The sequence below is a fragment of the Hippichthys cyanospilos genome, chromosome 17 (assembly GCF_059441005.1).
Source record: "Hippichthys cyanospilos isolate Australia breed blue-spotted pipefish chromosome 17, RoL_Hcya_1.0, whole genome shotgun sequence".
Taxonomy (NCBI): domain Eukaryota; kingdom Metazoa; phylum Chordata; class Actinopteri; order Syngnathiformes; family Syngnathidae; genus Hippichthys; species Hippichthys cyanospilos.
Genome location: NC_142385.1, coordinates 9,093,640 through 9,106,286, shown reverse-complemented (window position 1 = coordinate 9,106,286; position 12,647 = coordinate 9,093,640). Strand labels below are relative to the sequence as shown.

General features: G+C 40.9%; 2 protein-coding genes across 3 annotated transcripts in view; both read left to right on the top strand.

Moving 5' to 3' along the window:
• The first annotated feature begins 1,437 nt into the window (after positions 1-1,437).
• LOC148409493 (uncharacterized) lies at positions 1,438-3,115 on the top strand. 2 transcript variants are annotated; one of them, XR_015868435.1, is made up of 3 exons: positions 1,438-1,543; positions 1,622-1,695; positions 1,759-1,905. XR_015868435.1 is itself a non-coding variant. In XM_088439444.1 (3 exons), exons 2-3 carry the CDS (start codon positions 1,638-1,640, stop codon positions 2,781-2,783), a joined length of 1,056 nt encoding a protein of 351 aa, XP_088295570.1. In that variant the 5' UTR covers positions 1,446-1,543; positions 1,622-1,637; the 3' UTR covers positions 2,784-3,115. The 2 variants fall into 2 exon arrangements, 1 of the variants encoding a protein (XP_088295570.1); XM_088439444.1 differs by having other exon boundaries at positions 1,446-1,543; positions 1,622-1,668; positions 1,759-3,115.
• A 2,742-nt stretch (positions 3,116-5,857) lies between these two features.
• ntn2 (netrin 2) overlaps positions 5,858-12,647 on the top strand; it is a 44,865-nt gene continuing 38,075 nt past the window's right edge. The window contains exon 1 of the mRNA XM_088439858.1: positions 5,858-5,994. The gene's annotated coding sequence lies outside the window, so the exon portion shown is untranslated. The remainder of the gene's footprint in view (positions 5,995-12,647) is intronic.

Sequence of the window (12,647 nt, the reverse complement as noted above, 5' to 3'; positions counted from 1 at the left end):
GCGATGTGGCCACGATGATGAAAAACAAGGTCTAACGGGAGCCCGCAAAAGACTTCGGTTTGGGAACATTGGCAATCTTGATGAAATCATAGGTGGAGATGAGGCAGAAGAAGATTGGAATGGATCGGACCAACATTTGGATGCTCATGATACAAAAGGGAAGAAACGATTAAGGTGGAAGTCCAACATTTCTGTAAGACGTGATTCTATTCCTTCCCTCTGCATCCAAAATGGCCCTCAGGAATTTACTGCGAGTTTGGGAGACCGAGAAGCAAAAGATGACCCTGGGCCAGCACCGTCCGACGAGAGCTCGTTGCAACTTGAAGGAACCTGCTTTAAAAGTTTCCGCAATAGTTCTGATGACTCGGACGCTGCAGAAGCAGAACCTCTAAATCTGAGTCTGCGGGACAACTTGGCCCTACTCAGCTTAAGTAGTCTTTCTCACGCAAAACAAAAAACAGTCAGATTCCAGGAAGAAAAAACTTCCCAAGCATCTGATCAAGGAGGACAAGACCTGCCAACGATGCAGACCTTGAGTGAGAATGGAAACACTTGTGACAAGCAATAATTGTTTTATATATATATATATATATATATATATATATATATATATATATATATATATATATATATATATATATATATATATATATATAAACTGTATACGCGTTTCACAAAACCAGGGTTATGTCGCAAAGATTAGTTTTGAGTTATTGATGAAAATACGAATTTTCAGATGTCCATTTTGGGATTTCTAAGAATACAACCTCGAGGTCTCGACTTTCATTTACCAAAGGTTAAAACTGTCATCAAAGTGTGTGAAAATAAGGGTGAAGTAGAAATTGCGCACTGTTTAAAGATTAATGTGCCAAAACCTAAAACACATTTTACTCAAAACTCGAGTTTTCAAATTGGCGACACTGAAATTGTGTAACCCTGTTTTTTTTGTTATCATTTACCACATTATATAACTTATATATGTTATATATATATATATGTATATGCTATATATCATTATTAAAAGAGTAATTAAGTGTAGAATTAGAATATATCAATAACTCAGGAGACAAGCCCGATTTTGTGAAAATGCATCACACGTACACACACGTAGTGCTTCCACAATAAGCTTTAGTCGTCGATGGCTAACTCACAATGGAAAAAAATTGGACCAATTTTTGTCAGCTTAATTATTGTGATCTGAAATAGATCCGTCAATATAAGAATCTGTGTTTTGTCATTTGCGTGCGCTCGATTCCCATTTTGCTCTGTCCAATGTACTACCCTAAATGAACGGCTGAAGGGTCAACAGTGACATCACCCACCAAATTGTTACATCATCACCATGATGTCATCTTCTGCAATGACATGGTGCTTTGTTCAAAGCATTTTGACTTCACGTTATGACGCAATCAACCGCGGTACTGGCAAATGGACAAGTTTCACACTTGGAACACTAATTCCATTTGGATCAGCATGAATATAACTAAAGTCTGTAAAGGACTTGGTAAACTGGTATTTTACAGACCAGGTCACTGAAGTTAAGGTAAGTCAATCGCGACGCAAAGGATTATCCGTATTTTTGTTTTTTTTTAATTGAATATATTCCCCTTTTCTTGTTCAGAATTCTTTTGGATGAAATGGAAGGACGGGGAGATGGACGGTGCTCTGGTACTTGAGATTTGTTTTGCCGTTTAGGTAAAATCAATGCAGTTTCAAGCGCGTCGTTATAATGGTGTTAACGCATCACGACTGTTGCAGGTTACCGTATTCCGCTGAATTTGGGACGAGGAGAAGCGAATTTGAGATTTCGCCGATTTTATATTTCCTTGCAAAGTGATGAAATTACCTTCTTAATTGAGGCGGCGCCAAGGCAAGCTCAGAACGACAGCGACAATGACGACGAGGGCGTCGACAACGAGGCCAATATCGAAAACGACGGCGAGGCCGTCGCCGGGGACAGCGAAGCCGAGCGCGACGTCGGAGACGGGGACGGCCAAAACGAAGACAGCGACAGCGATTTGATACTCGACGACAATGATGAAATTTATCGTTTCGTTAGCACGAATGACCAGTACGCTTGGATCCGTTTCATTTGGAATGTATGGCCCTTTTCGTGCGGTAATATCTTTGAGGAAATTCTCTTTGAATTCCAAGGAATACGCGAAGAAGATTTGGCTATCCGCGACTATGATCTAGCCTCTGAAAATCTGGACAATAACGCCAATTACGTCAATGAGGAGAGCGACAATCACGTTGAGGACGAAGCTAACGACAATGAAGCGCAAGTTAGCGTCAGTCAGGTTTCGGAGCAAGTCGACGAGCACCCTTTGCCCTTGCCCGTAGCGACCGTACCGAACGTCAGATCCAAAGTCGAGGAGGTTGACGAGGAAGCCTTCCGATGGTGGCACGAGTTTGACTATAACTTTTCGGAGAGCGCCGCGGCGGATGTTGACGAAGACGACCCTCCGCCTTCCGGATGTGAGAAGAAAACGCAGGATGCGATTCGAGAGAAGAAGTCGGGACTACAGGCGACCAATGAAATGGACGGCGGCATCCAAAACGCCCATTTGGTTGAGAAAGACGAGGCTTCCGAGGGAGAGTCCCTCTGTTTCCATGAAGCGGACGCCGAGGCTTTACCTGGACCGTCCAGGAAGAGATCCGGAGATGAGGCCGGCCTCAGTCAAGAAACCAGATGTTACAAACGTTTCTGTCGACTTTCGGAATGCGACGGAAAGACTTCTGACAGTGGTGCTGAGGACTCTCTTTCGGGTGAGGCGACATAAAACTTGGACTAGAAAATTCATCTAAGATAAAAAAAAAAAACCTGCACAGTCCTCAAAGCAGTTGAAAAAAAATGACGCGGATAATCAAATGTCCCATCAAATTTCATAAAACTGAAAAATACTTGACCTACCTGAGACTCCACACAGATTTCTACTGTTTTGTTTCTTTAATATTTTTTGTAGGCAGACCAGAAGTCCAACAGGCAGATTTTAAATGTGTATTTTTTCATTTTTGCCTGGTACATTTGCCTGCTTTTACTGTTTGATATCATCCAGTGTCTAAATCTTAATAGATTTGAAAAACTGCATTTGTGTCTAACAATGCAGGCATGGTGCACACAATTTTTGTCAATGTTTCAATAACCACTAAAGCGGTCTGTCAATAAGACTGGCTATATATATATATGAATGGTTGTCTCTGTGTTGAAATTAATTTTTAATACACCATTAAAAGTAACAAAAAACGGTTTGAATCATAAATTTACAGTGTAGTTTCATCTTCGATTCAATTATTTCCAAATATGCAAGATAGTGCCGCCAATGAAGGTCAAACCAAACTTTTTTTTTTAAATTTCCGTTTTTTATGTTGCTGCTTCTCTATTGTCAGAACACACATCGAGTTCAAATCAGAACTCCCAAGCGCTTGCAGCTGGCAACACTTTAGATAATGATGCTGAATTCCGCACAAATGAAGGGTCCAAACGCCATACCTGTACACTCGACTTGATGCTTGTACATATAATAGCAAACTTTTTCCTCCATATGGCTTGATCACACATGTAGACACTGATGACAACCCTAATCCCCACCAGCATGGTTTCAAATTTTGATTGCAAACACCCTAAATTTAATGTCAACAAATTAATCGATAGCCATAAAAATAATTAATGCACTTTTGATTGAGGCGTTTAAATGTTTCTTTTTTTTAAATAATAGGAAGTTTTGAATTATATCATTTTTGTTCATTCTCAACTTTACAGATTTTTTCCCTCACTGGTAGGAATGTTAACGGGGTGGGTTCCCATACCAAAAAATATGTCTTGGAAACGTATTTGTGACTCACATTTTTCTTTCCGTGGACGGCGTCAGTTAAGACACGTGGCCGCCAGGCGGCGACCTTTCCCTGTTGAAAAACAGCTGAGAAGGCAAGCGTCTTTTCTAGAACTCAGCAGTTCTCTCGTGAAAATAGTCTTCCAAAATTACTTTAGTTACAGTAACTGGTAAGTAACTGATGGTTTATTTCGTTTTTTTTAAAAATCAATCTTGTCAACAGGCTCACCAAGCAGAGATTAATTATATGATTAACATGTTAAGTGGAGTCGATCGATGGATTGTACCATGAAATGTAGCTCAATTTAAATCGTGAAAATTTAATGTACGTTTTGTTGAAATTTGTCTTAAGTAAAATGTCTCTAAATAGCAATCAACTAAAGATAACAGAGCACATTATGAGTAGCTCGTTACTACCGACCTCTGACTATAGGGGGTGCCAAAAACAAAAAAATAAAAAAGAAGCTGGAATTGTCGAATCGCCGTATCCGTTGTAGGGGGTCCCTTATTTTGAAGCAGTCGCTCGGACACCCAAGTGCAACAACTCCCAAGGGTTTAGAAGCTGGAATCCCATGTGAGTGTTTTTTTTTATTATTATTTTTTCCTTGTTGCTTTTCACCACACTCACTTTGACCTTTCTCACGCTTAATTGAGAAACCAGCGTGTCTCTTCCGGTGTCTTTCAATGCCGTTTGATTTTCAACAATAGGATGTGAGACAAGTGTCTTCCCATTATTTTCCTTGTTACTACTGCTAGAAACAAAAGCAAATATATTACTTTTAATGTTTACATACAGTTAAAAAAAAAAAGTATAAAATGAATCGGGAGACTTTGATTGGCTTGTCAAAGTCAGCTGTAGTCATTAATCGGCAGCTAATTGGCTCCAGACTTGTGGGCAGTGTGATCGATGCGCATGCGCCCACGCCACCGTTTTATTTATTTATTTATTTATTTATTTATTTATTTATTTATTTATTTATATTTTGGGTAATAGAAATAATAACAAATATGCTGTATATAAAATCAGGCATTCCAGTTCAATGTTAGCAATTAGCCATGGGCTGATTGGCTGCTTAAATCATAATAAGAGCTGTGTTCTCAGGATGGTACAGTAAATTCTGAAGGAATGTTGATCAGCTTAATGCGGATACAATGCATGCCGTGTATTCCACAAGGCTAATTGTTAGAGGGTAACTTTTACAACAGAGGTGTCCTAACTTTTTCCTCCAACGGCCACATTCACAAAAATCAAAGGATGCAAGGACATCTTTTATTTTTTTTTCTTGACTTTAAGTATGCCATCATATTTAATTGCATTTGAAATGTTTATGATTTTAAAACAAATCATACCATTACCTACTATTACTAATACAGCAAATATTGACTGCATCGCATGCGCCATATCCTCCTAGGATACAATCCATTCATTTTGTGTCCACTGTGGTGGACACTTGTTTTAGGTCTATATCTTTTGACTCATTTGAGCTACCTTATTAAGTCCCACTGTCCTCAGGTGAGGACATCCTGGCCTCTCCTAATAATGTCTCATATGTTTGGGTGGGATGCAATGCGCTTTGTTATCTTGCTGAGACAAAATGGACACAACAGTCTCTAACTCTATTCCACCAGAGGTACGTGTAGGAGAAAGCGGTTGTGTGGCGTTTGAGGTGGGAAAATCAGCGGATTGATGCAAACTGTCGTTTTGGTTTCTGTTGTGTGTTTTTTTTTTTTTTTTGGGGGGGGGGGGGGGGGGGGCTCTTTGTGGCTTCTTGGCAACACTTTAATTAGAGCGCAATCAAGTCGAACACGAGCAAAACGCATGTCGAGCGTAATTGGAATATTTGGTTCCTCTCCTGCGCGCACACGTCACCCCCTCCTCTGTCTCTGCACACACACGCACACGCACGCTTGGAGGAAAATGTGTGTTTGATTTGAATGGGGAGTAGCCGAGCCCCAGCTCGCTTTACAACATATGGACGACTGCTCGCTTCTCAGTCGGGTCGAGGCGCGCATGAGAGAAGGTGTCCACATTTTGCACTCGGGACTTTTTGGGGCATGCGTTTCCGTTTTGACCACAGCAACGAAGACGCGTGCATGTGAGCGATTTCGGAACTCTTTAGCAAATTCATCCCTAAAGGCTGATTTGCGTGCATCCGATAAGGTGAGTTTTTTTCAACAAGCTTATTTTCATGCACCGACCTGTCATTTGTTTTAATGAAGCCAATCGACTGCCGAGCTTGTGTATAGTCCACAAATTCAAAGACAGGTGTCACTCTCAGCAGATGAAGGGGGAACACGTAAAAAAAAAGAAAAAAAAAAGTACTGGAGGAGGTGGAAGCTGAAGGGGGGATTGTGAGCCAAGGGTGCATGCCAAAGCAAGCAGTGCGCCTCTCGGCTGCCTTCTTCCTTCAACATGCGGGTGTCACTTTCAATATTTTCCCAAAGTGCAAGGCCCACGACGCCTGAAAAGCAAGAATTACATTACAGCGAAATTCTCAACATGGCACCGACCGAGTTTAGTCGAAAAATATTAGTTTGCAGATGACTTTCGAAAACAAAATAATGAGATTTAAGTTTGGTTTTGTCCATATTTTAAAATGTGATCTGCAATGAAATGTAACTCCTCCCAAAGCAAAATATCATGTTTGGCTAAATACGACTTTTCAATTAAGCAGACTAAATTCATTTGTTAATTTTCACTCAAATCAATACACACATATAAAGATAGTCAAAGTTGCAGCGTTATGTTTGGAGATTAATTATAATCGTTCAAAAAAAGTAACTCAAGTTAACTACAACTATTTACTTCCCGTGGCAGCTGAAATGCAGATTTTGAAATACTCACCAGTACAAAGACACGCAAAAATGAAAGTTTAAACAGTTTTGCTTGTAAAAAAGTTGATTGACGACTCACTGGAAAGATGAAAACAATACAACATTCTTTGAAACATATTTTTGTTCAATAATTTTGCATTGTTACAAGTTTCTTAGGACGTAGTTGTTGTAAAATGTGATTAATTATGGAAACATTTTGCGATTAATTAGTTCCAGCAATCACCTGACACCACCCCCATAACACACACACACACACAAACACATATGTATATGTGTGTGTGTGTGTATGTGTGTATATATATATATATATATATATATATATATAAACTTGTGGTGTACTAGGCCCTTGTGTTCATCAAGAAAACTTAGCTGTTTAATAGTCCAAGATTATATTTAATATTTTTATCAAACACTGTAAAAATGCTGCAGTTTGTGCATGAATATTACAAAATATCAATGATTTACTGAAATCACAGTACAATTAAAATGTATTGCAGAAAAGGAGGAGGATCATTCAACCCAAATAAATTCTCGTACTAAATGATCTAATTCAGGTCTATTGCATGCAAAAGTGAAATACAACTGAACTGAACTTGGGCATTGATCTTTCACGTACCACTAGGGGGTGCCATTGTGCCACAATTAAACTAGGTCAGATAAGGCCACAGGCATTTATTTTCAAATGTATTTTTTTTGTGTGTATTTTTAAGCTATCATTATTCAATAGATGCCGTCATTGATCCTTTTCATATAGATAAAACATTTTTTTTTCATTGTACAATGTCCTTGACATTGGTAACCCTATCTTTGGTACCGGTCCAATAATTAGTCCTGTGCATACATAAGCTCTGAATGGACAATATCCCAATTTCTGTTAAGCATTTTTTTGCGCTGAATCTCAAATGTAAAATCAAACCCTGTCAAACGCTGAGCTCCGCCCCCTCGGAATTCTCGCAGCCTGCTCTCCAGCAAGTCCGGAGCTGAATGGCGACGGCCCCGTCCAGCGGTTCTTATCTTAACTGCTTCAATGGCCTTCAAGTATGCCCCTGTCGCCCCTTGAAACGGTGTCAGCCACTTGACCTACTTCTCACCAAAACAATCAGTTAAGGATGGGAGCCGTTTTCAAACGCAAAGCTTCACTTCTAACCGCGTGTGTGTTTTTGATAGTATAATCCTCATTATTTAATCGCATCACATCGGGTTTCCATCATGAACAAAAATTGGATGGTCGAGAGAGAAGCAGCTGTTGCCGCATGATGTTGGGCGAACTAATCCTAGGCAACGCATTTCAGATTTTGGTCAGTGTGTCGCGAATGTGTGTGCGCTTGAAAAAAATGCGCAAGAAATGCGGTTGCTGTTGTGATATCACTTGCTATGAGCATGCACGCGCCTTCGTCGTTTTCATCCATTGATCAAATTCGTCATATTGAGTTCTGTGTTTACTGTTGTGAATGCTTTGTTGTGGGTCGTATCAGTTGCTATGCAGTTACTGTGGTCCTTTAGTTTGCTTCATTTTATCATATAGGGGTGATGGATGACTTTATTGAAGTTCTCAGTGATGTGTTAGAATGTCAAGCTCTCACAGCTCTCTTCCTAGTTTCCTTCCTTCTAGTTATAAGGTCTAGTGTTCCAGGTCTAGTTTTCCAAGTTTAGCTTTCCAGGTCTCGTGTTCCAAGTCTGTTTTTCAAGGTCTAGTTTTCCAGGTTTAGTGTTCCGTTTCTAGTTTTCCAAGTTTAGTGTTCCAGGTCTAGTATTCCAGGTTCAGTGTTCCCAGGCCTAGTTTTCCGGATCTAGTGTATCAGATCTAGTATTCCAGGTCTCGTTTTACAAAGCTAGTCTTCCAGGTGTAGTGTTCCAGGTCTAGTATTCCGGGTGTAGTTTTCCAGGGCCATTGTTCTAGGTCCAGTATCCAAGTCTAATGATACCGGTCTAGTATTTAAAGTTTAGCGTTGCCAGGTCTGGTGTTCCAGTTCTTGTTGTCCTAGGCCTAGTTTTCCAGAACTAGTGTTCCAGGTCTAGTTTTCCAAAGCTAGTCTTCCAGCTCTAGTTTTCTGGGTCTAGTTTTTCAAGGATATTGGTCTATATCTGAATTTCCAAGTCTTGTGTTATAGGTCTAGTATTCAAGGTTTAGCGTTCCCAGGTATAGTTTTCCTAGTCTAGTCTTCCATATCTAAATTTCCAGGTTTAGTGTTAGAGTTTTTAAGTGTTCCAGGTTTAGTATTTCAGGTCTAGTTGTTAAAGGTAAGTGTTCCAGGTCTAGCTTTAAATATCTAGTTCCAGTTCTAGTTTTCCAGGTCTAGTGCTCCAGACATAGTCTAACTCTCTAAGTCTAGTGTTTTAGGTCTAGTTTTCCAAGTCTTGTGTTCAAAGTGTTGTTTTTCCAGCTCTACTGTTTGCTTTTTAATTTTCTACGTCTAGTATTGCGGGTTTAGTTTATGCCAGGCTTTGTTTTACAGGTCTAGTGTTCCATGTTTCCTTTTCCAAATCAAGTGTTCGAGGTTGAGATTTCCAAATCTAGAGTTTCAGGTTTTGTATCTAGGTTTAGTGTTTCTGGGTCTAGTTTTCCAAGTCGAGTGTTTGTTTTATTTCCCAAGTTTAGCGTTGTAGTTTTTCAGGTAACCTGTTCCAGGTCTAGTATTCCCAGGTGTAGTCTTCCGGGTCTAGATTCCATACATGCGCGTTACAAGTCGATCTGTCATGGAATCATTGTTCCTTGAATAAAAGAAGAAGAAAAAAAAAACATTCATGGCCAAGTGATATCTCATGCGTGGAGTGGAGTTGGAGTGTGAAACCATTCACAATACGCCCGCTGGTTCTTTTGTAAATTCGAAAGTGTGAGCTCAACTCAAGTGGTTACGTTGCTTTTTTTTCCAGCTTGACAAAATGTGTGTGCCTTCCCTGGCTTGTTAGTGTTGAAATACCTGTCGCCCGTCAGCGTGACACTCAAGATGTGTCTGGCAGCGGCAAGACGGTCCAGGGGCAAAAATCGGCATGCTTGGTCCTGCCTGCTCTCGGCGTCCCACTTGACCTGCATGTGTCGGCCACACATTTCCTCCAGGTGTGTGTCGTGTGTGTGTGTGTGTGTGTGTGTGTGTGTGTGTGTGTGTGTGGTCTGCAGCAAGTGTGCATTTTCTCATTTGAATGCACAAATCTTGAATTGAATGTAGTTGGGGAAATCAATGGTTCTCAAACTGGGGAACCTGACCCAAAAAAGGCAATATTTTCATTCTTCTGGCATTTCAAAGTCAATTTAAAAAAAAAAAAGTCTTCAAAATATATTCTATGTGTCCCTACATAACTCGGTATCCTGATAAATAGTTTGTTTGCGGAATGTAAAGAAAAAAATCCGCGTCTTCTATTACGGGATGACCATTTGGACTGCTGCATGCTGTCCACTTAAAATGACATCATAGTGCGTAAACGCTGGGCTGGATAGCAGTGTTGCTCACGTTGGGGCAGAAAGACAAACATACTACACATACTGTACGTTACTTACTCGTACTTTGAAGTAAGTAGAGATTGTTCACGTAGACGTAGCACAAAATATCCTGTAGGCCTTCAAAGATGAGTTGAAAATGCTAAAAAATCATCTGGCACTCTTGGGGTTGCCTTTACAATAAGGCTTGGCACTGAAAGAGTTAAGAAGCATTAACCCCGGCTCCCATTTGAGAACCGCTGTAAGAAATAGATGATTAGTACGTTAAACATACTGTGTCCTGGTTGGGCCACCATTTTTTTTTTAAACTACAAAAGCGACACAACTATTAATTGACTACTTTGCACTACACGCCAGTGCTCGATCAAAAACAATGATGAAACTGATACTTTTATGTCATATTTTTACTTATTTCTGTTTTATGAGAACATACTGACCTCAAGCTACTTCATGTTTGAAAAATGTGTTCATCTAGTTGTGTCCAATTAACCCCGTTTAACCTTTCAGTCTAGCGTCTCGCTTCGTGCCCCAAACTTTTACCCTCTCATGTTTTTATTCCCTCCTCCTCTTCTATAAGCCTCCCATTTTCTCACCAAAACACTGACCTCACAGTACACCCTAGACACAGAAAAATCTGGCCTATGAGCAATTATGTCTGCTTTGATTCAAAGGTTGCGAGATTCTACCTCGACCTCGTCCTACACCTTGAACCTTCACTTTTTATGCACGGCTCTGGATGGGATTGTGTTGATTTTGAGAATCTCGTTGGAAGTAGAGGCGAGAACCTGATACATTGTTTTGCGGGGCACTGTCTCAATTTCTCAGATGAAGCGATAGGAAGTCACATATGTGAAAGAAGGTTATCCCTAGTACATATTTAGAGTCAAGACTGGAAAAAAAAAACGCCGTGGTTGAAACCTGTCAGCTATTGGCGCCCCCTCCTAACCAGAGCAGACATGAGCGGGGTTTAAAAATTTGTCGGTGATCCCTCTACTAATGACGCCCTCAGCTGGGTAAGTTGACCCCTCCCCCTGCCTCCATGGACACGCACACACACTCTACCCATCCGGCTCCCTCCCCACTGTGGAGATGGCCATGATCAAGCAGGCGACTGACCTCTGTTACCTGAGGCCTGTCACTCATGTTGATTCATATGGACAGGTTTATTTGCCCTACTGTGTGTGTGTGTGTGTGTGTGTGTGTGCTTGTGTTACATATATGACTTTATTCCAGACCTCCATTGTTTAACTGACGCAAAATATGCCGCAACCTCCGTAGTTCAACTGATGTTATACGAATCAGATGTTAATCAAAAAATTCTAAATAACATAAGTGGTCAAATTTGTATAAATCACAGGAAATTAAAACTTTGGTATCCCTGGCTAATAATTCAAAACGAATGAGATTGAATTTTGCTTTTGTCGTAGAAAATGGTCAGCTATCCATCCAAACTATTATTAATCACCTTTAGTATAATATTTTTTTCAACATGTAAAACTATGACTGCATTTGGCAGAAACAATTATAATGGGTGCCAAGGAAGTGTACCAAAGTGATGCATTTTTGTATGTTTAGGAGTTAAGCTTAGCCTGGGTTGTCAGTAGAAAGTCTTTGCCACGTGTTAGTACTTTTATTGCTAGTATTATTGTTTTAACCACTAAAGTGATATCGTAAGATGTTTGCCTTATCATACGTACTGGAGTATCTGTGTTGAATGTGCGAAGGGGTGTGGCCTAGTGAATCCCATTAAAGCTCGTGTCCTACAGTGGCTCCTTTTGAGTGCTTCTATTTTGCATTTGCGTATTATTTATTTTGAGGAAACTGCTCCAAGTGCCTAGATTGCTTCTTATCTCACGTGACTTCAGCGGTGGCTTGTCTATAGCTGATTCAACACAAGGAAAAAGTTGAATAATCCAAAAAAAAACAAAAATGGAGCTCTCATTGTACACGAGTGTCCATATGGTGCATCTCCGGCATTAGCATTGCTAATGGAGGTTACAGTTATTAAGGAAATAGTAATGGAAAGATGCCTATGAACCCGCCGGGGATTTCTGCACGTCAGACTGAAGGGACCGCAGGGCACCAAATCGGGCCTCTGCTCATTGTGACCCGATGGAGGACCTCCCTTTGCTTCCGGTCTTAGAGAGGGGCTACCCGAGCAGCGTGAAACGCTCCCACTTGGGGTACAAAGCGGCTCAGCTGTCCCTCTCCCATCCCCGCCTCCCCCCAAGCTACCCGGAGCCCTCCGCTATACACCCAAGCCAAATAAAGCCTCTCAGCAACTTCTGTTTTCCTAATCTGTGAACTCTGACTGAGGCGCCCACGCTTGAAAGGGAGACAACTCAACATGGGATGATCTCCCGGTGACAGCGAGAAGCTGAAAAAACGAATGGCGGAATGTCTCCGCTGAAACCGCAAGACCACCCTGTCGTCCTCCCGTTCGTGTCCTTCCTGCTCCCCTTCTGCCTCGCCCCCGCCTTGTTTTCCTCTCGTATCCCTTCCCCTTTGCCCTACGTCGTCCTTCTTTGCTAACCGGTTGGCAC